The following is a 25816-nucleotide window of genomic DNA, read 5'->3' as shown; positions in this document are numbered from 1 at the left end:
CATATTTATCACGATTGCTTCACAAATGTGTTGATAAATACAGATTTATAGATAAGTACAATAATAAAGGGGAACAAATTCGATTGGATTTGACTTCAGTCTGTTTCAAATTCCTCTTTAAATACTATATACCGTCGGGGTCTGCAGAAGGAAATATCTCAGCAAGAAAATTATTATTTCAAGGAGCCAAAATATCTATGTACCATTGTCATGTTCAGCGAAGGAAAGTTTAAAATCAATATCAATTCAATAGTCTTCGATCAAAATAAATTGACTGCAGGGAACTAAATATTTGCAGATGCTGTTGCATTATGGTTTTTTATTCCCCTATTTATATTTAGTTTTGACATGTTGTCACTCAAAGAGAAAAATATAAAACCATGACGCTACAGTGTAATCCTCCAGCAATGGGTTTGAGTGAATTTTTGTATGGAATAAAAAAAAAACAAATAAAACTTCATTAATAATATTCAAGCAGATTGAAAGCAAATTGAATTAATTTGTTCAATAAATAACTTAACGTCGTTAGATGAAGTTTTTGATATAATTCTAGTCGTTTTATAGCAACAGTGTGTGATACATTTAAAGAACAAAAAAGAATTATTAGGGCTATGGTGTTTAGGTCTTTTTTTCTCTCTCGATATTTAAGTAAATTTTTAAGAAAATAAGTATTTTGATAATAGCATATTTCTCACTAAAACTATATAAAGTAAATGATAATAGTTTCAACTCAACTGTATTTTTAAAAAATTAACAGACCGCAGTTCGCACCGAATGGACATGGAATCGATATAGAAACCATGTATTTTTGTTATTCATTCAGGCCAGGAATAAAGTTGCCATTGTTAATTGTCAATGTGCAACTAAATTCAATAAACGTACGAAGTTCTTTATCGATTAAATTTAACTTCTTTAAAAAGTATTTAATTAACAAGTTCCGAAGTCAATTGCAAGTAAAGAACATTTTTGAATTGGACCAATTTCACGATCTTATTTCAGAACATTTTTTTAATTCATCAGACCTAGAGGACTAACGCATTTGTCCACGTCTAAAATGAGGGCACTTAATATCAAGATTTTATTTCCACTATTTCTTCTTAGCGTTCTATTAAACTGTAATGCCGAGGATTGCACATCTCTGTTATATGACAAAGATGTACCACAGGCGTTCAACACTCGTACCTACGAGACTATAACGATATTTCCGGGCTCCGTGATCGGCCATTGTTCTGGTAGATGTTTAGAAAATCTGGAATGTCAGGCGGTAGAAGTTTGTGAATCCGGCGGAGCGGAGTACTGTAGATTTGTAAAGGGATGGGATCCTACTTTTACAGATTCGGGCAGCGGGGGCACCTGTCAGCAGTATCGAGTGGTAAGGATAGCATAAGTTTAAATTATATTAATAATCATAATTGATAAATTAACCAAATTTAATTAAACGCAAATGATATAGATTGTACAAATAAAAAAAAAAGAAAATCTTTCATTATCATTTATAGATTTTGATATAAATTTTGATTAATTTTACTGCCAAACCGTAAATTTCGGACGGGAGTGTGACATTTTCAACAAAACACAAATTTAAACCACGTACAAAGCAAATACACAAACAGATATTAATTGAAAACAAAAATAGATTATTTTTTTTAACTCTCGAATTTCATTATTAATTCTGCAACGTTCTTGAAACATTAAACCTTCGTCTTAATCTCTATCCAGAGTTGTATTTCTTATCACTCATAAACATAGACTCGGAGAAGAATCGATAGGCATTTGTTTCTTATACAAGGCACCCCTTATTTTTTTCTTTTACTTTTCTGCAAAATCAAGCATTGAAAACTACGCTAATACATTAAATTAATTGTATTAAGTCTTATATTAAGAAGAGAAGTACAGTTATATCGAAACTGTGCCCAGACATTCCAAATATGAATTCATGGACTGTTATTAACATTTCTTTGATGAGTTAAGGTATTTCCACCCTTGTGATTTTATAGGCTCAGTTTGGAAAAAAAGAAAAAAAAACCCATTATTTTTCACTAAATAAATCAATGATTTTTTTTTAAAAATCACAAAGTGTGATTACCAGGTTGATGCATTCGATAATTTTGTTAACGTTGTTCTTTTATTCTATAGATGCTGAACACCACTTGTGATCCTTTGGAATACTATGACAGAGCTACAGGACAGTGTCTAGCACAAGGTACATAATCCGGGAAATATACTGCAACATTTGTATTGAAGATCACAAAAAAGATGTTCTTCATATGATAATTAATGATATGACACATGTATCATTCAAACTTTCAAATCTTGCGGACATACATCCCTCAATACCGGTAAATATCCTACATTTAAGGAATAACTGTCTAATTTTTTGGTTTCGTGATGTGATCAATCGATTGGCTTGCGTGATAATTAGCATACACGCCGAAGGCATTTATGCCTAAAATTTTCACACAAGTGAAGACAATCTATTGATCATCTTCATGAAATAAAAAAAAAACTGGCAGTAATTCCTTATATTTACATTCTCTTGATTCCGCAAAACCATGTGCTACAGGCCCCGCTTCTGTCTCTATATGTTCCGCTGCTCACGTGATTTTTTTAACCACGCCTTTCGATGAAACAGTATGCATTTACATGCACGAAAAAATAAAGTTCATTTACTATTTGTAATTTTATCTCTAACAAAGACATTGGAAATGTAAATATGTAATCAAAAATGACAGGAAAGAGAGAGGGGAAAGATTCCACTGTTACAACCACTATTGAAATAACGACCACTATTGACATAATTTTTTCAATAGTAGTCGTTATTTCAATAGTAGGCCTAGCTAAAAAAAACAGTCTACGCCACACTTCAGGCTCTTCTTTCCTGTAATAAAGTTTAAACCCATAGTCTAGTATAATAATAACAAACTAAGGTACATGTATCCAACTTCAAATTACACCAAAATCGCTCTCATTTCACTTTCGTAGTAAATTTACTGGCTATAACTCTAATTACCATTGTCTGATAATTTACATTTGTATCTATACATAACCATATATGGCATGCTTGTCTTTATTTTCTTTTTTATCCGAACACAGCATCAAAAAATCTGTAAAATCCATCTCACGAAAGTGTCAATCGGCAATGGTATGTGGAAATTTCGGGCAGAGTGCAAATTTTAAAATGGGTTCTATTGGGTCTGAAAATTCAATTGCAGTGAAAAAAATATATGCTTACGTTAATTTTCCATAAAAGCTTAACGATATTTTTCAGAGAGAATTTTAGAAAAAGAGTTTTAGCTATTCAACATGCCCAAAGACCAGGAATCTATTGCGCAAGGGGTTAGCACATATATTTTATGTACCATGTGCTCTATATCCGCGCAAATCGTACACTCTTAGAGAAAAGAGAGAAGGTACACGAACAGGTCTATAATTCATATATTTTCTACTAGTTACACTGAAAAAGCCAAAAGAAAGAAATTGAACCCTTAAAGCTGCTTCAAACTTAGACATACCAAGATAATTGCATAGAATTCATATCACTAAGGCTTGTTGACGGGGTAGGATATTTCTTTCATGACATGATCGTATGACTAGACGATTCGACAACAAGGGGTTTTTATTTCCCTTGTACATGAGTTTCTTCTCATATACTGGCCTTTCCAATGTAATAGCGAGCGGAGTGGGCTCCTTAGAGTAACGTGTAAGAACCGAGGAAATTCGAAATGATTTCTGTACATGTATACGTCTGTGTGAAACACCTTCCCTGAATTCCATTCCTTTCGATAATGGCGAATAAATAAATTTATTACCTAATCAAGTGAATTTTGTTATTTTATTAGAGATTTAATATTTTCATCTATTCTGTAGGTGTTTACAGTTATTCTTATCTTTTCAAACCGATCTATTGACCGGTCAATAGAAGTGCGTTCTATTGACTGGTCAATAGACTGCGCGTTCTATTGACCGGTAACGTATTTCGGAAAAAAAACGATCCGGGTTTCGAATTTAGTTGTTTATAACAATGCACAGACATGGTAAACAATCATCTTAATTGATCTTTCGACATTGGTTTTAAAAATTGTATGACTTCAATGGTCGGGTATTTTATTTAATGAGAGTTACTTTTAATTAATACACTGTGGGATGTGGAGACTGGTCCTTCGGGTGAGACCTATAAACCGAGGTCCCGTGTAGCAGTAGGTGCTCTGCTGTCACGAAAAAGTTCCCTCTCCACCGGGAAATGGTGACGTCTCTATAAGAGTGCAAAATTTTTCTCGAGGAATGTAAACAAAATCTATACTATCAATCTTTAATTAATATTACAGATGCACCATATCTAGGTATAAATTTACAATATGGTACGGGAACCTTCTGTACTGAAAATACAATTGTGAACACTTAATACGGAAAGTAAAATTAGGTAATAAAACAATTATTTAATGCCTGAGCAGTCAATAGACCAGAAAATTTTCCCCTCGGTGCAGGGAACAGCTCAGTGTGTTCTATTACCCTCGGCCGCTGGCCTCGGGCAATAGAACACACTGAGCTGTTCCCTGCACTTCGGGAAAAATATTCTGGTCTATTGACTGCTCAGGCATTAAATAATTGTATATACAAAAATGGCTTGTAGAAGTCCTAAAAGAAACAAGAAAGTACTCAAGTACTCTACATTGACTTTCGACAAAAATTGCACTAGGTCTATGGTTTCTCCGTAAGCTCCAAGGAGCTCTGTGACGTCGTGTGACGTCACAGCTAGTCGAGATGTCTCACGAGACTTGATGTTTGAAGTGGCTGATCAATGTTTCAAGTCAGAAGTGTGTTTTTGATGGCAAAAATTAACTGCGCCCAGCGGTCACACATTAAAACATATCAGCGATATAAATATATATTACATGGAGTTAAAGTCGCATCAATATTCTAAAAACTTTATACGTCTACATTCAGCAGTTTGTTTAATTCTAGATGTGTGTGACTTTGAGTTAGCTACGGAACCATCATGTTTCCTAACGGAAGCAACAGATGATATATTCAACTGGATAAGGAAAACGGTAAACATTTAACAATCATCTTCACGATGTCAAAGTTGTGTCATGTTGTAAAATTTGAATTTATTAGGGAAATATAAATGCAAATTGAAAATTTACAATATGATTGTTTTGTAATATCGTTCCTCTACACAAGTACTGTCTATCCGCATTATTAAACATGATATACATAATCGGTATATTCATTCCAACTCACAGGGTACAACAAGTTCTGTTAGTACTGGTCCCAATGGCGCCAAGGTTGGTACCTACTACAAGTACATAGAAACATCCTCACCTCGAGTCACCGGGGACAACGCAAAATTGGTCAGCAATAGAGTGTTTGAAGGTATGCCTGATTTAGTTAAGATTACGTATGCAATAGAGCACGAGCAAAATAACCAAGTTATGGTATTAATTTTTTTTTTACTAAATACCGTATATCCGTTTTTTTTTCGCAATGATCTATTTTTTGCGATTATTTTTAATTTGCAAAATATTAAACACTCAGAAATTATGTCAGCTATAATGTGACATAAAAACATTACCATTTAAACATAAAAATCTTCAATCGTAAAAAAAAAACGTACGCAAAATATAAACTGTACTAATCTACCCCTTTTTCGCAAAATATCAAACACGCGAAAAAAAAAAAACCGGATATACGAGGGGTGATCAAAAAGTTCGCAAACTATCTCTATATCTACAAAACCACAATTCAGATTAGAATGAAATTCGGTACACACATAGCCATACACAAGGTCTATAAATAGCATATGCTGAATAAAGTTTTTCTCCTTGTTTGTGACGTCACAATGTGAAAATGACGTCACTTGTGACGAAAAATGGTTGTCTCAGTCGAACTCGTTCAACAAACGACTGTACAATTTATTGTAATATCTTAGAAATCCTTCTACAGTATCATATAATAATTTGTACACAGTTTATTGAGATAAATGAGTTCCTATAAATTCAATTAATGATTGGATTAATCGTTTTAGTGAAGGAAGGCTGATGGTTAAAAATGATACTTGTCATCTTGCCCAGTGAAAGCAAGTTTGAAAAGATATGTATTTTTAATTAAGCAATTTTCTATCAAAGACCTCCAATTAGCACTTTGAAAAATAGTTGAATATTTGAACAATGAAATGAGTATTAAATACCTAAGATATCGTTTACTTTAGATTTTAAACATATTAGATATGATAAAAAGGATGCACCCATTCTCTATCCACCTTGAATAAAGGTCTCTCCCGAGACAGAAGGTTTGTGTTTTAATGGTCGCCATGCTTATTTTTGGAAAGGATGTTATTATCCACCCATTCTGTTGCCGAGATATGACCATTTCTGACAAATGAACTGTTCTTGTCATAAAAATTAACTCACATGAAAAGAAATATAAAACTCGGAAAAATCATTTAAATTTTGTGACAGAACGCTACTGAGGGGGTCACGTGACCGCCAATATCACGTGATTCGCGCATGCGCAGAACGGTTGTTGATGTGCATTAAAATCGGGGAGGATTAATTTAAAATATAATCAACATTAAAACCAAATATTTTTTCTTGTATGGAAGTTATTCAATTAGTTTGCGAACTTTTTGATCACCCCTCGTACGGTATGCCCTCACAATGAAGCTGGAGGATGTAGTGGAATATCCCATATGTTGTGTTAGGGGATGGGGAGTGAAAAGGAGAGGGGTGGGTAAGTGCTTTATGACAAACTATTCCGGCGTTTAAATTTCAGACAAAACATACTGTATCTCCATGTACTACCACATGTACGGATCAACGACAGGAACTCTGAAGATTCAGACCAGGACCGGAAATGACACGGCGGTGACTCATTGGGAACTGACGGGTGACCAGGGAAACCAATGGTTCAGCATCGATAAACTCAACCTACCTCTGAATAACAACACGGAGGTACAGTACAGACATTATCAGCAAATACAATCTACGTTTAAGTCAAAAGCCTCCTGCCTTTTTTCATGCTAGTCATTAAGCTAATATCTTGCGGCCATTAGGGAGAGCGGAGATATCTATATATTCCGTTTTAATATAGATCGTACTCACCACCTGCCATTTCTACGTAGCTATAGACTATGACGTCACATGATGTAAAACGTATGTTGCATTACCAGATCGAAGTCAATTTTAAAGACATGAAAAAAAAAACTTTAATCTACTTTTATCTGCTATATATGTATCCTTGTATCCATTAAAAAAAAGATCAGAGTATTTTTTTTTCTTCAGAAGTCTTGTTATCACAAGAACATAGTTTGCAGTGAGATGCACTTCGCTAAAGAATTATGAGACCAATGGTCACTGCGTAAATGACCTTTGGATCAATGTGCAAAGTCCGCATTTTTTCTTCACAAGGCGTTCGAATCCCACTGTGGGACATGGAGACCGGTCCTTCAAATGAGACGGTATAAACCGAGGCCCCGTGTCGCAGAAGGTTCTGGCACAAAAAGATCCCACCCTGCTCAATCGTGCTGAGTGACGAGCATAGGACATAGGATATGCAACTCATCACCGGCAAGTGATGGCCTCGCTGTATTAGTGAAAATTTCTCCAGAGGGACGTTAAACAATTATTTTATACAATCAATCATCGCAGTGATATGTATTTATGCACTGAATTGTCAGCGGATATTTCTGTTATTTTCCGATTACGTTGTATGTTAGCTGCAGATCTGTAGCATTATGGTTTTATATATTTGACTTTGAATATAACGCTACAGATCCCGTAATGCAAAAAGGTGCAATTTACGGCGCAATATTTTTTGCGCGCATTTGGGGATAATTTCTCCACTTTCTAGCATTGGTCAATCAACTACTTTTCACTCCCTAATTTTAGACACAGTCTGTAGCCAATTTGTATATTTTATCCAACTTCCAACTATTTATAGTTGTCTCTACAGACAATAAACTTGCTTGGAGTGAAGTTTCAGCAATCTAACAAATAATTTTATCCAAGCGAGTTTATCACTTGAAGAGACGACTAAAAGAGGTAAGTGATAGATAAAATGCACAGATTAGTTAAATGATGTGGCTTGAATTAGAGAGTGAAAGGTAGTTAATTGACCGTTGCTGGAAAGTGAAGAAATTCTCCCTAAAAGTGCGCAAAAAAATATATTGCACCTTTTTGCATAACAGGATCTGTAGTGTTATGGTCAAAAACAAATATATAAAACCATAACGCTACAGTTCTGCAGCTAATTGTATGTCAAAAGGACACAAATCGGGTGTGACCGATCGGTAGGGGATGCTCACTCCTCCATGGCACCTGATTTCATACACCGCTGATGTTTTAGATACTAGTATCCGTGGATCCTTTGCTCCTGATTTGTTTAGTTGAAATGACATTTGAGCTTGAACGCAACACATGGAATAAACAAGTATTAATGAGATTAATCATATGTCGTTACTTTTACTTTCCATATTTCAACCGCAGTGTATACCAATAGGAACATTTAGGCTATAGCATAATTGACTTCTTTACACACATATTAGTCATTATGTTCTTTTTGTGTGAGATATGAAATATCATATGCCGAAGACCACCTTTTTGTGCTTTTTTAAACGTCTTACTATAAAATTGAAAAGATATTACAATATACATTAACAATCAGAAATGTTCAGTTTGTGCCTAACTTTTAGCACTGCCGTGTTTTTTTTTTTTTTTAGATAATCATCGATGCCTCCAGGGGAAGTAATTACTACAGCGACATCTCTGTTGACTACATAGTGTTGTGGCCCTTTGCTTGTCTCTGAGGACGTCACACAAATGATCAGCGTGTATATACAAGAATGGCCTTACCTCATTATAAATTTTCTATGCCTAGTTATTTTCAAGAAGAAAAAAAGTCTATGACAATGAGTTTAATTTCTTTCAGGAAAAGTGCTGTATATGTACATTATTGTTGTCCTTAATTGTTATTTGTGTGAAATTAATTAAGAAATCACTGTTTGGTTTGATGGATATTCCACGTGGCATAAATTATCCACGTTTCCAACTATTGTTGAAGTCGCTGGCATACCCAACAAACTAAATAATAATTCCGTACATTTTCTTTTCATTGTGAAATAAAATTCTAAATTCAGTTTAAAAACTAGTGCTAATTGTAACGGGGACCGTTACAGATGTTCCCCAAACGCTCCCCAACTCCCTTTTGGTGCCATATTCCCTGTTATGTCTATTAAATAAGAAATACCTTATGGAATTTAGACTAAATCAAGGTCTTCCCAGAAAAATACAAAATATATTTAAAAATAGGCATTGCACGCGTGTTCATGTGCGTAACGACCATATTATCTTGTCTACACTATCTAAAGTTTTAATGTACTTAATATCAAAGCATTTAATCCAAAAGTAAAAAAAATATACTCATTCGAGTGTATTTTTAATTTTACTCATTTCACGTGCACTCACGTGCAAGCACGTGCATAATGACTACACCTTCTTGTAGGCGTCCCTTATATTTATCTATGTTCTAAATTCCATCCTGTTTGGTTGAAAAACAAGGGAGTTATAGCCATTTGAAGTTTCAGCCAATCAGATTGCAGCACACATGCATGCGCGTGATTTCATAAATTTTTATCTTTATCGTATTGAAGGATATGAAAATGAATGATTATATTTTAAAATTCCAAACATTTCGTCAAAAAACAAAGGATATATAGCCATATAAAGTTTCAGCCAATCAGATTGCAGCACACGAGCATGCGCCTGATTTCATGAATTTTTTTTCTATATCATATTTTAGGATATCGAATTGCATGACTATGCTTAAAATTTCAAAGCATTTTGTCAAAAAACAAAGGAGATATAGCCATTTAAAGTTTCAGCCAATCAGATTGCAGCACGCACGCATGCACATGCTTGAAATCATGAAAATTTTTATATATCATGCTGTAGACCTTTATAATGTAGGACTATGTTCAAAATTTCAAAAGATTATGACAAGAAACAAGAAAGATATTGAGACTTTAGTTTCAGCCAATCAGAGCGAATCGCACGTGCATGCGCGTGAGATCTTGCTATTTTGACCATGCCATCTTGTCTATACTACCAATGTATCCTTACATTATGAGTTTCAAAAAAATTTATCAAAAAAGAGAAAAGTCACAGCAATATCCATTATATTGGTCATTTCACGTGTTGCACGTGTGCGCTCTTGCAAGCACGTGCGCGCAAAATGACCTTCGTTCGGCAAATCTACATAACATGTCTACTGACCCTAAAAACATTTTACCTTAGTCGGATGTGTAGTTTACAAGATCACTCGTGGACAAAATTTTCCCAGGAAAAATAATAATAACTAGATGCGTTCTTGTTTCTGGTGCAACAAGCAGGTCTTCCGACCGACTTCTCTTTTTCCATATTGTCTGCGTCATCCCATGAAATAGATTTCATAATGTATTTTTTCGTTTACGTTCATTTACAGCAGTTTCTCAACACAGATCGTGATTGTTCCAGGTATTTCACAAAATATCTCCAAATATAGCTTTTAAAAATCGGCAAAATCTTCCACACATGTTATAAAAGAGTGAAAAGAAATTTGCAACTGAAAAAAGACAAAAACAAAGAAAAAATTTGGGGAACGCCCCGAGCAGGATTGGAACCCCCGACATTAAGACAAAGTTTGGTTCGGTCATATCTTTGCAATAAACGCACGCATGAAAAAAAATAAAAACATATATAGATATCTTTGAAGACGCTCTATAAACCCTGTAAATCCGAAAGAAAAATATTGAAAAACAAAAAAGTTGAAAAATTACACTTTTTGAATTCACTTCCGTTTGCGACCGGAAGTAGGAACGACAAAAAATGAAGGACGTTCGGCACATCTACATGTGATGGTCTTTCATGTCCATAAGTTTCAATGTCATATCTTTGGCCGTTTTCGAGAAAAGTTGTGTACAAAAATCCATTTAAAAAATACAAATTTCCCCAAAAATCGCGAACGGAAGAAAATTTTGAAAAAATGAAAAACACGTCTGGAGATATTAACCTGGTGCATCATTCCTGTGAAAATCTTTGAAATCCGTACAGTCACAGCGGAGATATCGCCATGGAAATGAAAAAAGAATAATAATAATAATAACTAGATGCGTTCTTGTTGCTGGTGCAACAAGCAGGTCTTCCGACCGACTTCTCTTTTGCGATCTAGTATGCGTCATCCCATGAAATAGATTTCATAATGTATTTTTTTGTTTACGTTCATTTACAGTAGTTTCTCAACAATCGTGATTGTTCCGGGTATTTCACATAATATCTCCAAATATAGCTTTTAAAAATCGGCAAAATCTTCCACACATGTTATAAAAGAGTGAAAAGTAATTTGCAACTGAAAAAAGACAAAAACAAAGAAAAAATTTGGGGAACGCCCCGAACGGGATTCGAACCCCCGACAGTAAGACAAAGTTTGCTTCGGTCATATCTTTGCAATAAACGCACGCAAGAAAAAAATGAAAACATATATAGATATCGTTGAAGACGCTCTATAAACCCTGTAAATCCGAAAGAAAAATATTGAAAAACAAAAAAGTTGAAAAATTAGACTTTTTGAATTCACTTCCGTTTGCGACCGGAAGTAGAAACGACAAAAAATGAAGGACGTTCGGCACATCTACATTTGATGCTCTTTCATGTCCATGAGTTTCAATGTCATATCTTTAGCCGTTTTCGAGAAAAGTAGGGTACAAAAATCCATTTAAAAAATACAAATTTCCCCAAAAATCGCGAATGGAAGCAAATTTCCAAAAAATGAAAAACACGTCTGGAGATATTAACGTGATGCATCTTTCCTGTAGAAATCTTTGAAATCCGTACAGTCACAGCTGAGATATCGCCATAACTATGAAAAAAGAATAATAATTATAATAATAACTAGATGAGATCTCGTTGCGAGCAACGAGTAGGTCTTCCGTTGAATTTCTCGATAAGATGATATGTGATTTTGACTGAGATTTTCGTTAAAAAAGAATAACATTATGTTTACCTTCATTTAATTTAAAGTTTCTGATTTTTATCACGATATTCTGAACATCCTTTGTTCAGTATGGCTTATAAAAATACTCCCCCTTTTTGAGATGTAAAGCATAACAAATATAGCATTTTAGCCCCTTGCGACCCCTTTTTACGTAAGATATGACCATAATTTTATAATATATTATCGCAAATAATTAAGATGAATATCTTTGCTTCTGTATTGTATCACAAAATATTGATGATTAAAAAGGTCCAGATGCAGGACTTTAAGCCCCCAATTTAAGGTGTCAGCCCCTTTTTGTGATACCAAATGAAAGGTCTTGTGATTTTAAAGGTTTTTTTTTGTTTAACACCTATTCAGAGATTTCCTTTCATTGTGGAGATATGCTTCATATAATTATTTAGGGGCCACCCCTACAAGTCCTTAATGGGGCCGTTTAAAAAAAATTGAAGTATGAATATTGTTTAGGTCATTATTCTGCCCATCTTTTGGTCAATATTGCTAATCAAAATATTCACACTTTTTGAGATATCAAGTGTCAAATATTTGACATTCTGCCCTCTTGTGACCCTTTATTACGTAACATATGATCAAAATTTAATCATATATTGTTGCAAATCGTTAAGATAAACACTTTTGCCCCAGTAATGTATGACAAAATATTGATCGTTAGAGAGTTATAGATAAAAGACTTCTGGCCCCTCTGAGCCCCTAATTTGAGGGGTCAGCCCCTTTTTCTTGATATTAATGAAAGGTCTTGTGATTTTGAAGATGTTTTGTTCAACACTTATTCAGAGATTTCTATTCGTTGTGGAGATATGCTAAATGGAAATATTTAGGGGCCACTCCTACAAGTCCTTAATGGGGCCGTTTTACAAACATTCAAAGTATGCATATTGTTAAGAACATTATTCTGACCATTTTTTGTTCAATATTGTTATCAAAATATTACCCCTTTTCGAGATATAAAGCGTCAAAAATTTGACATTCTGGCCCCTTGTGACCCCTAATTACGTAACATATGATCAAAATTGTATCGTATATTGTTGCAAATCGTTAAGATAAATACTTTTGCTTCAGTAATGTACTACAAATTATTGATCATTAGAGAGTTATAGGTAAAAGACTTCTGGCCCCTCTAAGCCCCTAATTTGAGGGTTCAGCCCCTTTTTCTTGATACCAAATGAAAGGTCTTGTGATTTTGAAGATTTTTTGTTCAACACTTATTCAGAGATTTCTATTTGTTTTGGAGATATGCTAAATGGAAATATTTAGGGGCCACTCCTACAAGTCCTTAATGGGGCCGTTTTACAAACATTCAAAGTATGCATATTGTTAAGAACATTATTCTCACCATTTTTTGTTCAATATTGCTTATCAAAATATTCCCCCCTTTTCGAGATATAAAGCGTCAAAAATTTGACATTCTGGCCCCTTGTGACCCCTAATTACGTAACATATGATCAAAATTGCATCATATATTGTTGCAAATCGTTAAGATAAATACTTTTGCTTCAGTAATGTACTACAAATTATTGATCATTAGAGAGTTATAGATAAAAGACTTCTGGCCCCTCTAAGCCCCTAATTTGAGGGTTCAGCCCCTTTTTCTTGATATTAAATGAAAGGTCTTGTGATTTTGAAGATGTTTTGTTCAACACTTATTCAGAGATTTCTATTCGTTGTGGAGATATGCTAAATGGAAATATTTAGGGGCCACTCCTACAAGTCCTTAATGGGGCCGTTTTACAAACATTCAAAGTATGCATATTGTTAAGAACATTATTCTGACCATTTTTTGTTCAATATTGCTTATCAAAATATTACCCCTTTTCGAGATATAAAGCGTCAAAAATTTGACATTCTGGCCCCTTTTGACCCCTAATTACGTAACATATGATCAAAATTGTGTCATTTATTGTTGCAAATCGTTAAGATAAATACTTTTGCTTCAGTAATGTATAACAAAATATTGATCATTAGAGAGTTATAGGTAAAAGACTTCTGGCCCCTCTAAGCCCCTAATTTGAGGGTTCAGCCCCTTTTTCTTGATACCAAATGAAAGGTCTTGTGATTTTGAAGATTTTTTGTTCAACACTTATTCAGAGATTTCTATTTGTTTTGGAGATATGCTAAATGGAAATATTTAGGGGCCACTCCTACAAGTCCTTAATGGGGCCGTTTTACAAACATTCAAAGTATGCATATTGTTAAGAACATTATTCTCACCATTTTTTGTTCAATATTGCTTATCAAAATATTCCCCCCTTTTCGAGATATAAAGCGTCAAAAATTTGACATTCTGGCCCCTTGTGACCCCTAATTACGTAACATATGATCAAAATTGCATCATATATTGTTGCAAATCGTTAAGATAAATACTTTTGCTTCAGTAATGTACTACAAATTATTGATCATTAGAGAGTTATAGATAAAAGACTTCTGGCCCCTCTAAGCCCCTAATTTGAGGGTTCAGCCCCTTTTTCTTGATATTAAATGAAAGGTCTTGTGATTTTGAAGATGTTTTGTTCAACACTTATTCAGAGATTTCTATTCGTTGTGGAGATATGCTAAATGGAAATATTTAGGGGCCACTCCTACAAGTCCTTAATGGGGCCGTTTTACAAAAATTCAAAGTATGCATATTGTTAAGAACATTATTCTCACCATTTTTTGTTCAATATTGCTTATCAAAATATTCCCCCCTTTTCGAGATATAAAGCGTCAAAACTTTGACATTCTGGCCCCTTGTGACCCCTAATTACGTAACATATGATCAAAATTTAATATCTTGTTGCAAACCATTAAGATGTGTATCTTTGCTTCAGTAATGTAGGCCCTACTTCAAAATATTGATCATTAGAGAGTTATAGATAAAAGACTTCTGGCCCCTCTGAGCCCTTAATTTGAAGGGTTAGCCCCTTTTTCTTTATATCAAATGAAAGGTCTTGTGATTTTGAAGATTTTTTTTTCAACACTTATTCAGAGATTTCTATTCGTTGTGGAGATATGCTAAATGGAAATATTTAGGGGCCATTCCTACAAGTCCTTAATGGGGCTATTTTACAAAAATTCAAAGTATGCATATTGTTTAGAACATTTTTTGATCAATATTGCTCATCAAAATATTCCCCCTTTTCGAGATATAAAGCGTCAAAGATTTGACATTCTGGCCCCTTGTGACCCCTAATTACGTAACATATGATCAAAATTGTATCATATATTGTTGCAAATAGTTGATATAAATACTTTTGCTTCAGTAATGTATAACAAAATATTCATCATTAGAGAGTTAAAGATAAAAGACTTTTGGCCCCTCTGAGCCCCTAATATGAGGGGTCAACCCCTTTTTCTTGATATCAAATGAAAGGTCTTGTGATTTTGAAGATTTTTTGTTCAACACTTATTCAGAGATTTTTATTTGTTGTGGAGATATGCCAAATGAAATATTTAGGGGCCACTCCTACAAGTCCTTAATGGGGCCGTTTTACAAAAATTCAAAGTATGCATATCGTTTAGAACATTATTCTGGTAATCTTTTGTTCAATATTGCTTATCAAAATATTCCCCCTTTTTGAGATATAAAGCATCAAAGATTTGACATTCTGGCCCTTTGTGACCCCTAATTACGCAAGATATGCTTAAAAGTTTATAATATATTGTTCCAAATGGTCTGAAATTAAAAAATGTTGAGAAATCGAGCAGAAAAAAATGATAAAATTTTTTGGTCACAAGGGGGATCGAACCCGGGTCGCCCGCGTGACAATCCAACGCGCTAACCATTGAGCCATTGTAATCGCCGCTTCGCGTTTTCAAATGCAAATATCTTGAGATCGGCTTTTTCGATTTTCAAACAAATTACATATTTCGCTTCAGCAAATGGGTCTCTATTCAAATCTAAAACAAAAATATTAAAAAACAAAAGTTGAAAAATTAAGTTTTTTAATTTCGCTTCCGGTAGCGACCGGAAGTATCGACGTTGCACGAAAATATGATTGTGCAACGCTATAACACGTGAACTATCATGTCCAATTAATCTTCAGATCATATCTTAAACAGTTTTCGCTACTAAATCAAGACAAAATTGCAATTTAAAATCAGAAAATTGTTCATATCTCACGACCGGAAGTGACGTCATAAAAACGCTTAAAAACCTATCAAGATCGATTGATGATCTATTACATATGAAAATTTCATGTAAATCAACCGAGCCGTTTCTAAGAAATCGCGTGCACAAAAATTGGTTGGAAAAAAAATAATAATAATAGGGAAAAAGAAACCGAAGAATAACAAGAAGGTCTTCCGTTGGAGACGGAAGACCTTAATAAGAAACAGAGTAAAAACAATATGTTCCCCAACTTCGTTTGGGGAACATAAATATATAAGAAATAGATTTCAACAACACAAGGCCTTCTATGTCAACTTCAATTGTCCCCACCCACTGACGTTAACTAGACAAAAAACGAGCCACACGAGATTCATTTAATATGCGTAATAGGCCTTTTTAAGCTCCCGATCTTTTAATTGACGAAATTTGCAGTCCGGAATTACCAAGAAATCAAATCAATTATCTTTCAAAGAGGTTATCACAGAGAAAACAAGAAAACATTGCTGTTACCATCAATTGTCGCCCGGGAAATAAATAAAGTAAACAATGGAAATGTCTTGATCATCAAATCGCTTAGATATGTGTGAAAAAGGCATGCGTCTAAATGATGAAGACGATAGTCGAGAATATTTGAAAACAAAGTCGGATGAAAATCGAACAAAAACGATTCCCTCTTAAACTCTATCAATTCCTCAAGAAAATGTTGGCTGCATAAAATATAAATTGAAATCAGAAACATGCATCATATATTTTCAAAAATGTATTTCATTTTAAGAATCTTTAACACGAACTGTGTAGAGTACGTTTTTATGCGATAAATAAAATTCGATGTTCTAAAAAAAGGGACCTGTCGTTTTTTCGCCAGTACATGATATGCAACTTAATATATGAAATATGAAAAACATATATTTTTTTTTACATATTCACTTTATAGAAGTAAATATATTATGTATCTCGTATTTTGTAAAGGGAAAGAACATTCTAATTAACAATCTTTTTAATGTTGAGAAAACGTTTAATTCTGAATAACTTCTCCAACCTCAATCCCCATATACAAACACTTAAACATATATGTATAGAGCAACAAGAAAAGATTGACGTAGGCAAGATTTTACACAATCAGAATTCATGCGATAATGACTCTACTTATGTTATGATGAGATCCAGTGCGTGTTATTTGGAGTGTCCTACACTCTCATATATTTTTGAAACTTTTCCATTGGCCACTTCCCTTCATTTTTTAGCAATAAACCCTTAATTTCTGCATATGGTGGTTTGTTTCTTGTTGGAGCAAAACACAAAAACATATACTGAAAGGAAAAAGAAACGCAAGGTAGCATAATATTCGAAAACGTTTTGACCGCATGATCGAAAATTACGAAAATTGGTCAGATGAGAAATTTAGTTACTATGCACCAAAATCAGTGTTCAGAATTACTCAACCGTAAAATGTATGACGTCATGTAGGGAAAACGGTAAAAAGCCAAAAACACGTGCAATTTGATAATGACGAGTTTGTCAACATATCTTGTTTCACCATTTGAAGCACCTGAGGTATACACATTGTTTTTCAATCTTTAGAGACGACATGAATTCCTTGCAATCTTAGTACAGTTTATGGAAGTCCAGTGGGGTCTGATTTTCGAATTGCCCAATTTTTGAAAAAGGCAACAATAGGTTACTAAGCAGTTTCTTGTAAATTTTCCCCCATAAAACTTGTTACCCGTTGTCAGAGAGGGCATGGAATGGTTTTCAATCAACCGTGACGATGACGTTAACGCGAAACAGAGCCATGTTACGAGTGGGTTATTCGTCCTGCCACCTCTTAAATCGCAATCCCACTTCCACAAAAACCGCCTTTTTTACAGTAGACTATTCTAGTCATTACATTCACACAAAAAATAAAAGAAAACAATTCTGCAATTTGTTTTTTTTAGCATGTCAACTTACTGTTTTTCCCTTTCACTCGCACATGCGCGCGTTGCATGACTAATTTTTTGGTGTAGTTACAGATGCCCAATATAGCCAGGGTTTAAAAGATAATCACTCTGATGGATTCCATGCAAAGGAGAAATAACGCTTATGACCGATGCGCAGGAGAGACATTGAAGATAATGAGTGTTTTCGATTTTCACTTTTGGGGGGTATCGTCATATGAGCTTCAATAGCTCAAGAATTATTAGACAAAATCAAATGAAATTTTTGTTAGATCTTTTTGAAAAATGATTTTAAAAAGTTAGATAGGAATACTGAAAAAAAATGAAAGAAAAATAAATTTAATTCACCTCAAAAGTTTACCCTGCGTTTCTTTTTCCTTTCAGTATATTTACATGTACCTTCGAAGAATACTTAAAAAGAAACAACTTATTCATATGGAGAATTTGTCTTCATTCTTCCCATTTACATATCGGCCGTATTGGAGCTATGATGATGGCAGACTTCTTAAAGGATTATATAAAAAAAAAACGCACAAAAATCGAATATCTTTAACCGGTTGTTTTGCTAAAAGAGCAATTGCCGGCTTATGCCATCCTGTTTAATTAAGGCATGAAGTACACCGAATAATCGCCAAATTAAAGTTACGGTTAAAAATTAAGTACCTACTCCCAACTGCTTTTGAGAAAAAAAATATAAATAAACAGAGCAACAGAAATGAAACGATTTTTTTTACTGGGCGAATTTTACATTTATATTTCATTTTCAAGATATCATCTGACCTTTAAAAAGAATTTTTACCAAAAAAAAAAAAAAAAAAAAACAAGATGTGTTTGTGAAACACTATGCGCCCGGCGGCAACAAAGTTCAAAAAATCTATTTTTAGCATATTGATCACAGTCAAGGTCACAAGATCATTGACCTTGCCGTCGTTTGAAAGGACTTTATCGGTGGAGTATGCATACCAAATATGAAGTCCCTATCTCCTATGGCTCAAAAGTTATGACAAACAGTGGAAAAAGATATTTTTAGCATATAGGTCACAGTCACGGTCACAAGGTCATTGACCTTGGTGTCATTTGAAAGAACTTAATCGGTGGAGTATGCATACCAAATATGAAGTCCCTATGTTCTATGGTTCAAAAGTTATGGCAAAAAGTGTAAAGAGCTATTTTTAGCATATAGGTCACAGTCAAGGTCACAAGATCATTGACCTTGCCGTCGTTTGAGAGGAATTTATCGGTGTAGTATGCATACCAAATATGAAGTCCCTATCTCCTATGGTTCAAAAGTTATGACAAACAGTGGAAAAAGATATTTTTAGCATATAGGTCACAGTCACGGTCACAAGGTCATTGACCTTGATGTCATTTAAAAGGACTTTATTAGTGGAGTATGCATACCAAATATGAAGTCTCTATTTATGTTCTAAATTCACCAGTTCAAACGAACATAAATTATTTATAAATAAAACTCAAAAACACTTTATATAGGATGAGCTCGCATGCGCGAGTGCAACAGACTTTAATGAAGTGTATACAGTATTCAAAGCACAGTCTTTAGTTTAACTTCTGAAATCCATATCATTCTACAAAAGAAAAAGAAACAAATAAAGCGACAGTCAACATTAAAACGAACATATTTAACGTGTACAGTATTTCGATCATACTGGAAGGGGTGGGTGGGATTGGGGATAAGTCTGTTGCAATGTAGCAGCGAACTTCGAATAACTTAAAACACCCGAAAATCTACCTTATACGTGACTGAATCATGCGTAGCACGGAATCAACCTATTCACCCGTAAACAAATAAACAACCAATGGATCTCCTTTATCGACGGACTTAATCTGCATACAAAACAACACACGTGTTTTACCATAACTTTTATAAATATATCTCTTATTGTTAATAAGTTATGGCGAAGGTTAAAGTTGACAACAGACAGACAGACAAACAGACAAACAGACAGGACAAAAACAATATACGCCCGGGATCTATCGATCCGGGCGCATAAAAAAAAAAATGAAAATGTGAATATGTATATATCTGTACTTGCTTAATTTTGTATTTAAGGTCTTCCGTCTTCAGCGGAAGACCTTACTGTTATTCTCAGGTTTCTTTTCCACTATTTTTATTATTAAGGTCTTTCGTCTTCAGCGGAACACCTTCTTGTTTTTCTTCGGTTTCTTTTTCACTTTTATTATTTTTTTTCTTACCGATTTTGTGCACGCGATTTCTCGAAAACGGCTCAACAAAATCTTATGAAACTTTCAGGACGTATGGAACATCACTTGAACCTTATACGTTTTTTTCCGTTTCGATGACGTCTCTTCGGTCTAGAGATATCGTCGATTTTCTGATTTTTAAGGGTCATTTTGTCCAGAATTTCCCCGAAAAACGGCTCTGGTTATTATTATTATTATTCTTTTTTAAGGTCTTCCGTCTTCATGGAAGACCTTATAGTGATTCTACTGTTTCTTCTTCTTCTTATTATTTTTCCGCCCATCTAATTTTGTGCACGCGATTTCTCGAAGACTACTGGGTGGATTTTCATGAAATTTATGGAATCAATGTGTTATTATCTGAAGTTATTTTATCCGAGAGATTTGTTGGAAATTCGCTTCCGGTGCCAAGTTACGGGACATTTCCTGATTTTAAAATGACATTTTGTCTTCGGATTATCTCAAGAACGATAAAAGATATCAAGATGAAACTTTCAGGGATTATAGATCGTAATAGATTCTAACCAGGACGCAACCTTTCGTTCGTCGTCAATACTTCCTGTCATTAGGAGATGCGAATTGAAAAAAAACGTATTTTCTAACTTTTTTGTTTTCCAATATTTTTTATTTATTTTTGGAATATTAAAAGTGACCCTGCTGTTGATGCTTACTATATAAGTTGTTTGAATATTGGTTAATCTGAACTCTAGATATTAATATTTGAAATTCTGAAGCGGGCCCAAGATGGCGGCTGTCTCTGTCAACTCCGCCATTTCGCGAGTAGGGGTTTATGGAGGCAGCTGAGCGTTTGATTAAACCATTCTGACATAAGGATACATGAAATGTAAAAAACTACTTGGACTTTCACGTAGTAGTATGTTGCAATTCAGTGTCAATCTTAAAACTTAATTTCCGTTTCACTGCTTTAGTGAAACTGGGCTATATACGATATGTAATGTGTACAATGTGTTAAATATACTTTCTTGACGTCGAAATAAAATAAAGGGACAATAACATTTTATTTATTTAATTTCATTGAAGCTATCACACCTATTTAATAGATCAATCCAAAATTTTTATCTGGTGCCAAGATCCAAAGAGAATGCGCGAACATTTACTCATGGCGTTTGGCGCGAAATTATGAAAAGTGACCCGCCTTTTATAATTCTTAGACAGGTGTACTGTTGCAAAATTAAAGTATACACAAGTATGTTTAGAGCAGGTCTCCCAATAGCTTATTAGTTCGCGTGTTGGGGATAATTATAATAGAGAAAAAATGCATTCACGTTGGCGATCTGGATTCAATCCTGCTTGCGACAAAAATTTTAAAAACACTTTTCAGCTCGATTTTATGAGGTTTTTTTTTCCTGAATCGGACGGAAGACCTGTCGTTGCTCGCAACGAGATCGTATCTAGTTTTTCTTACCGATTTTGTGCACGCGAGTTCTCCGAAAGGCTCGCTCGATTTTCATGAAACTTTCAGGACTGATAGAGCATGAAAATATCTATATATATATATTTTTTGATGACGACACTTCCGGTTTTGAGATTTCCGCGTTTTAGTGATTTTCAGAGGGTCGCTTTGTCCGGCAGTTTTCTGAAAAACCACTCAACATAGAAACATAAAATTTTCAGTGATGCTAGAACATCTTTGGAGAAGTGAATTTCGTATATCACAACCACCGGAAGTACGAAGCGCCGACGCTCGCTATGGCCCGAAAATAGTCCTATCAAGAATTTCAAAATTTTTAACACCTTTTCTACGCTAACTTTTTACCTGGAAATATTTTGTTAAAACATGTAGAACAAAAAAAGTATAGAATTCCAAGACCTTTCAAATGATACCTCGAAAAAATGACTGGCCCCTTAAATCAGGGGCAGAGAGGGGCCAAATGTTTTTCCTTTATATCTCAAAAAGTATTTAAAATTTGTAATACGTCAAAGAAGCAAAGTTGTTCAAAATGTCTAGCTTAATCTACTGGAGTCGTCAAAATACGTCCGTTGTCGTCACGTCCGGCCAAACCAGAAGTAGTCGGAAAACGCCTTTTTGCCGTTCTTGACAAGATTTTGGGTTACATATGTCTCTGGGAGCATAAAAAGTAATTTTTCCGTCCATCGTCGTCACTTCCGGTCAAACCGGAAGTAGCAAAAAAAGCTTATTTTGAAGGTTTTGGTGCAAAATTGAAATTATAAAGTCACTGGAGAGTACTTAGTTCATTGCTTTCTTTTGTTCCGTTTCTCCCGGCACTTCCGGTCAAAACCGGACAGAAGACCTACTCGTTGCTTTGCAACGAGCTTTGCTCTAGTTACTCCTATAATTCTTTTTTTTATCAACGATGAAGCAATGGAAATAGAAATTTCCGAGTTGTGAGATAGAATACATAAAATCAATCCCGCAAAACTGTGTTATTTTCGTCGAAATACATTAAATTAAGAGTATTCAAACTCAAGGAATTCACAATCAAAACTCTTTATATTAGAGATGCTTGCTTAAATCAAGTATTCCATTTAAGAAAGAAATATGTCCCACAAAACGACATGTAATGCTCTTTTTGATGTACTTACATTATTTGCTTGAGACATATATTCTTTGATGGATATTTATGAATTATTCTAAAGCATCACTTTTCATAAACCAATTAACAGCTATCAATTTATATGTTGACGCTGCGGTTGAAATGCGAAGGTTGTATAACGAATATTTTTTGTATGCCTGACGAATAAAAGCTAGTTAATTGCTATATTCATTATAGATACAGATATTTCAGATAGGAAGAGCTAGGCGAGAGAATCAATATATCTTCAAAAAAGTATTACATGGTCTATAAAAGCTTTTTTATTGAAGTTCAATGTAAAATGTGCGTACTTTTAAATTGTCTTACGAAAAATAATTTATCATAGAATACCTTTAGTAATTATATGCAATATTTACTGGTCTCCAAGCTTAAGGGTATACATTATAAAAAATAATGGAATTTTTCACATCGTCCTGTATTTTTGAAGCTACACTATTAACTAGACAATGATTCCTTATATTCACATTTCATTATGAAATAAAATTGTAAATTTAAAAATCTTAAAATGAAGACTAATAATGTCTAGTGTTGAGACCTCCTATGTCAATTCCAATAATTCCCGTCCGCTGACGAAGACATCCACACAAGATTTATATGCATTTTAGGCCTCCATATCTCATGAACTAGACCGCTTGGCAAAATTTGTATTCCGGTAAAATGTTAAAAAATCAACTTCATTAACATTAACTTTCAAAGAGTTATCACAGATAAAACAGACAGAGATGAAAATATCATTATCAGAAGTAAAATTACATGAGTATATATACGACGTACATGCACTGCCTTTCCATGATTACCAAATGTGCGGGTCAACGATGGGATCTTTGAAAGTACAGACGAAGACCTTAAATGCAACCCCCTTACACAGCTGGAGTTGTCTGGTAACAAGGGCAACAGATGCAGTAGAGTTGCGAAATTAGAACTTATTTTGATTAAAAAACAGAGGTATGTTATAACACGCTTTGAAAAATTACGTAATTTGAAAAAAAAATTCAAAGTGCGTTAAAGTTGGGACCAAATTAACGCACTTTGAAAAAATAAAATATCTTTTCAAAGTGCGTTGCCACAGAGGTAACGTCATTTATATTGTGAGATAATGCAACGGTTGTCATGCAGTTTTTCTTAAAACATGTTAAAAAGTGTATTGTGATCTATATTGCATTTAACGTTTTGCTACATAGAACCAATCAGACAGTATTCATGCATTTTGCAATTGTAACATTGAAAGGTATTTGAGTTGCTGATGATAGATCCTTTTATGTTTAAATGTATATACTTTCTCTAATAGTTCTGTAACTTCACCAGGAAGCATGATAGATAAGATAGGACTTAACATTCAACCCTGTCTAGTACCTATATTACACTGACAATAGTCTGAGCTGAAATAAGTGGAGCTAATAACAAACATCATTCGAGCTCGAAGTCGATTAAAAAGTATAAAATTGGAGCCGAGCAATAAATTAATATATTTGGATCAAATTAACTGACACATGTAAACCTGTATGCGGGTATCAATGAAGATATGTTGCTTCATAAGTAAAGGAAGTTGACGAAAAATAAAAAAAAGTGAAATTATCACGTTTGTCACAAAGTTTGGTTGTTAGATTACTTGTGACTTCTTTTAATACATGAAGTTTAACTGGGAGACATTGACTTTAAAATCAGTGAACGTTTAACTTGTATCGACTTTTTTTCTTGAATAATTGATTGGCCAATGCTAGAAAGTGAAGAAATTCTCCCCAAAAGTGCGCAAAAAATATTGAGCCGTAAATTGCACGCTTTTTGCATTAGGGGATCTGTAGCGTTATGGTCAAAGACAAATATATAACACCATAACGCTACAGATCTGCAGCTATCATAAACGTAGACATATTCAAAAAGAATGCCGCTCGAAACTTACAACCTCCAGGAAATCAGTTCAAAGGAAGAAAATTGTTAATTTCGTAGCTTATGATTCTCAGAATCCAAGTGATGACCATAACATAGCCAGTCTGGAACTCAACAATTTGGCAAGTAATGATATTATCTGGATCCAGCTGAAAATAAATGGAAAGACGATGAAGATGAAACTTGATACTGGTTCTGCTGTGTCAGTCATGGCGAAGGGGGAGTTCCGAGATTCCGAGAAAAGTTTAGAAAACTAAATTTGAAAACCCCAGACATCACACTACGCACATACTCGGGAGAACACATCAAGCCAGTGGGTTATATAGATGTGCTAGTTGAATATGGTGACACCAAACAGACATTACCTTTGTATGTTGTTCGTAAAGGAGGAACAGCTCTTCTCGGCAGAGATTGGTTGAAGAAAATTTAACTTGACTGGAAAGTGATCAGAAAAACACATGTCATAAACACTGTAAAATCACCAAACATTAGTGAAATTTTGGAGAAATACAAGGATGTGTTTAGTGATGATGTGGGAACTGTCAAAGGTAACAGAGACAAGGTGTAACTCAAGGAAAACAAACCCACATATGTCAAGGCAAGGACAGTGCCATTTTCCTTAAGAGCAAAAGTTAAATAAGAACTTGACAGACTAGAAGCAGAAGGAACACTTACTAAAGTCCAACATAGTGACTGGGCAACTCCTATCGTATCTGTTTTGAAGAAAAAGTGTAAGAATTTGTGGAGATTGCAAGGTCATTCTGAACCCACTACTTAACGTCGATCAATATCCACTACCCAGAATAGACGATATTTAGACGATATTTTTTGCGAATATGAATGGAGGAACACATTTCTCCAAGATTGACTTAAAACAAGCATACTTACAACTTCCTGTCGATGAAGCATGCAAAGAACTACTGACCATAAGCACACACAAGGATTGTACAGCTATAATAGGATAGGATGACCTTCGGAATTGCGTCTGCACCAGCTATTTGGCAAGTCCTACAGGGCGTTCCAGGGACCCAGTGTATTTTAGATGATATGGTCATCACAGGAAA

At 34.4% G+C, this 25816-nt stretch overlaps 1 protein-coding gene across 1 annotated transcript; it reads left to right on the top strand.

The window, feature by feature from the left end:
* Nucleotides 1-1051: 1051 nt before the first annotated feature.
* On the top strand, nt 1052-25009 carry LOC134248074 (MAM and LDL-receptor class A domain-containing protein 1-like). Its single transcript, XM_062730500.1, has 6 exons — nt 1052-1372; nt 2137-2203; nt 4963-5048; nt 5244-5373; nt 6772-6950; nt 24827-25009. Exons 1-6 carry the CDS (start codon nt 1055-1057, stop codon nt 25007-25009), a joined length of 963 nt encoding a protein of 320 aa, XP_062586484.1. The 5' UTR covers nt 1052-1054.
* Nucleotides 25010-25816: the final 807 nt, after the last annotated feature.

Source organism: Saccostrea cucullata, unplaced genomic scaffold (assembly GCF_032062105.1).
Source record: "Saccostrea cucullata isolate Sc308-1 unplaced genomic scaffold, CSIRO_AGI_Scuc_v1 ctg2682, whole genome shotgun sequence".
Taxonomy (NCBI): domain Eukaryota; kingdom Metazoa; phylum Mollusca; class Bivalvia; order Ostreida; family Ostreidae; genus Saccostrea; species Saccostrea cuccullata.
The sequence above is the reverse complement of the archived record's forward strand: the minus strand, read 5'-3'. Positions and strand labels throughout refer to the sequence as shown.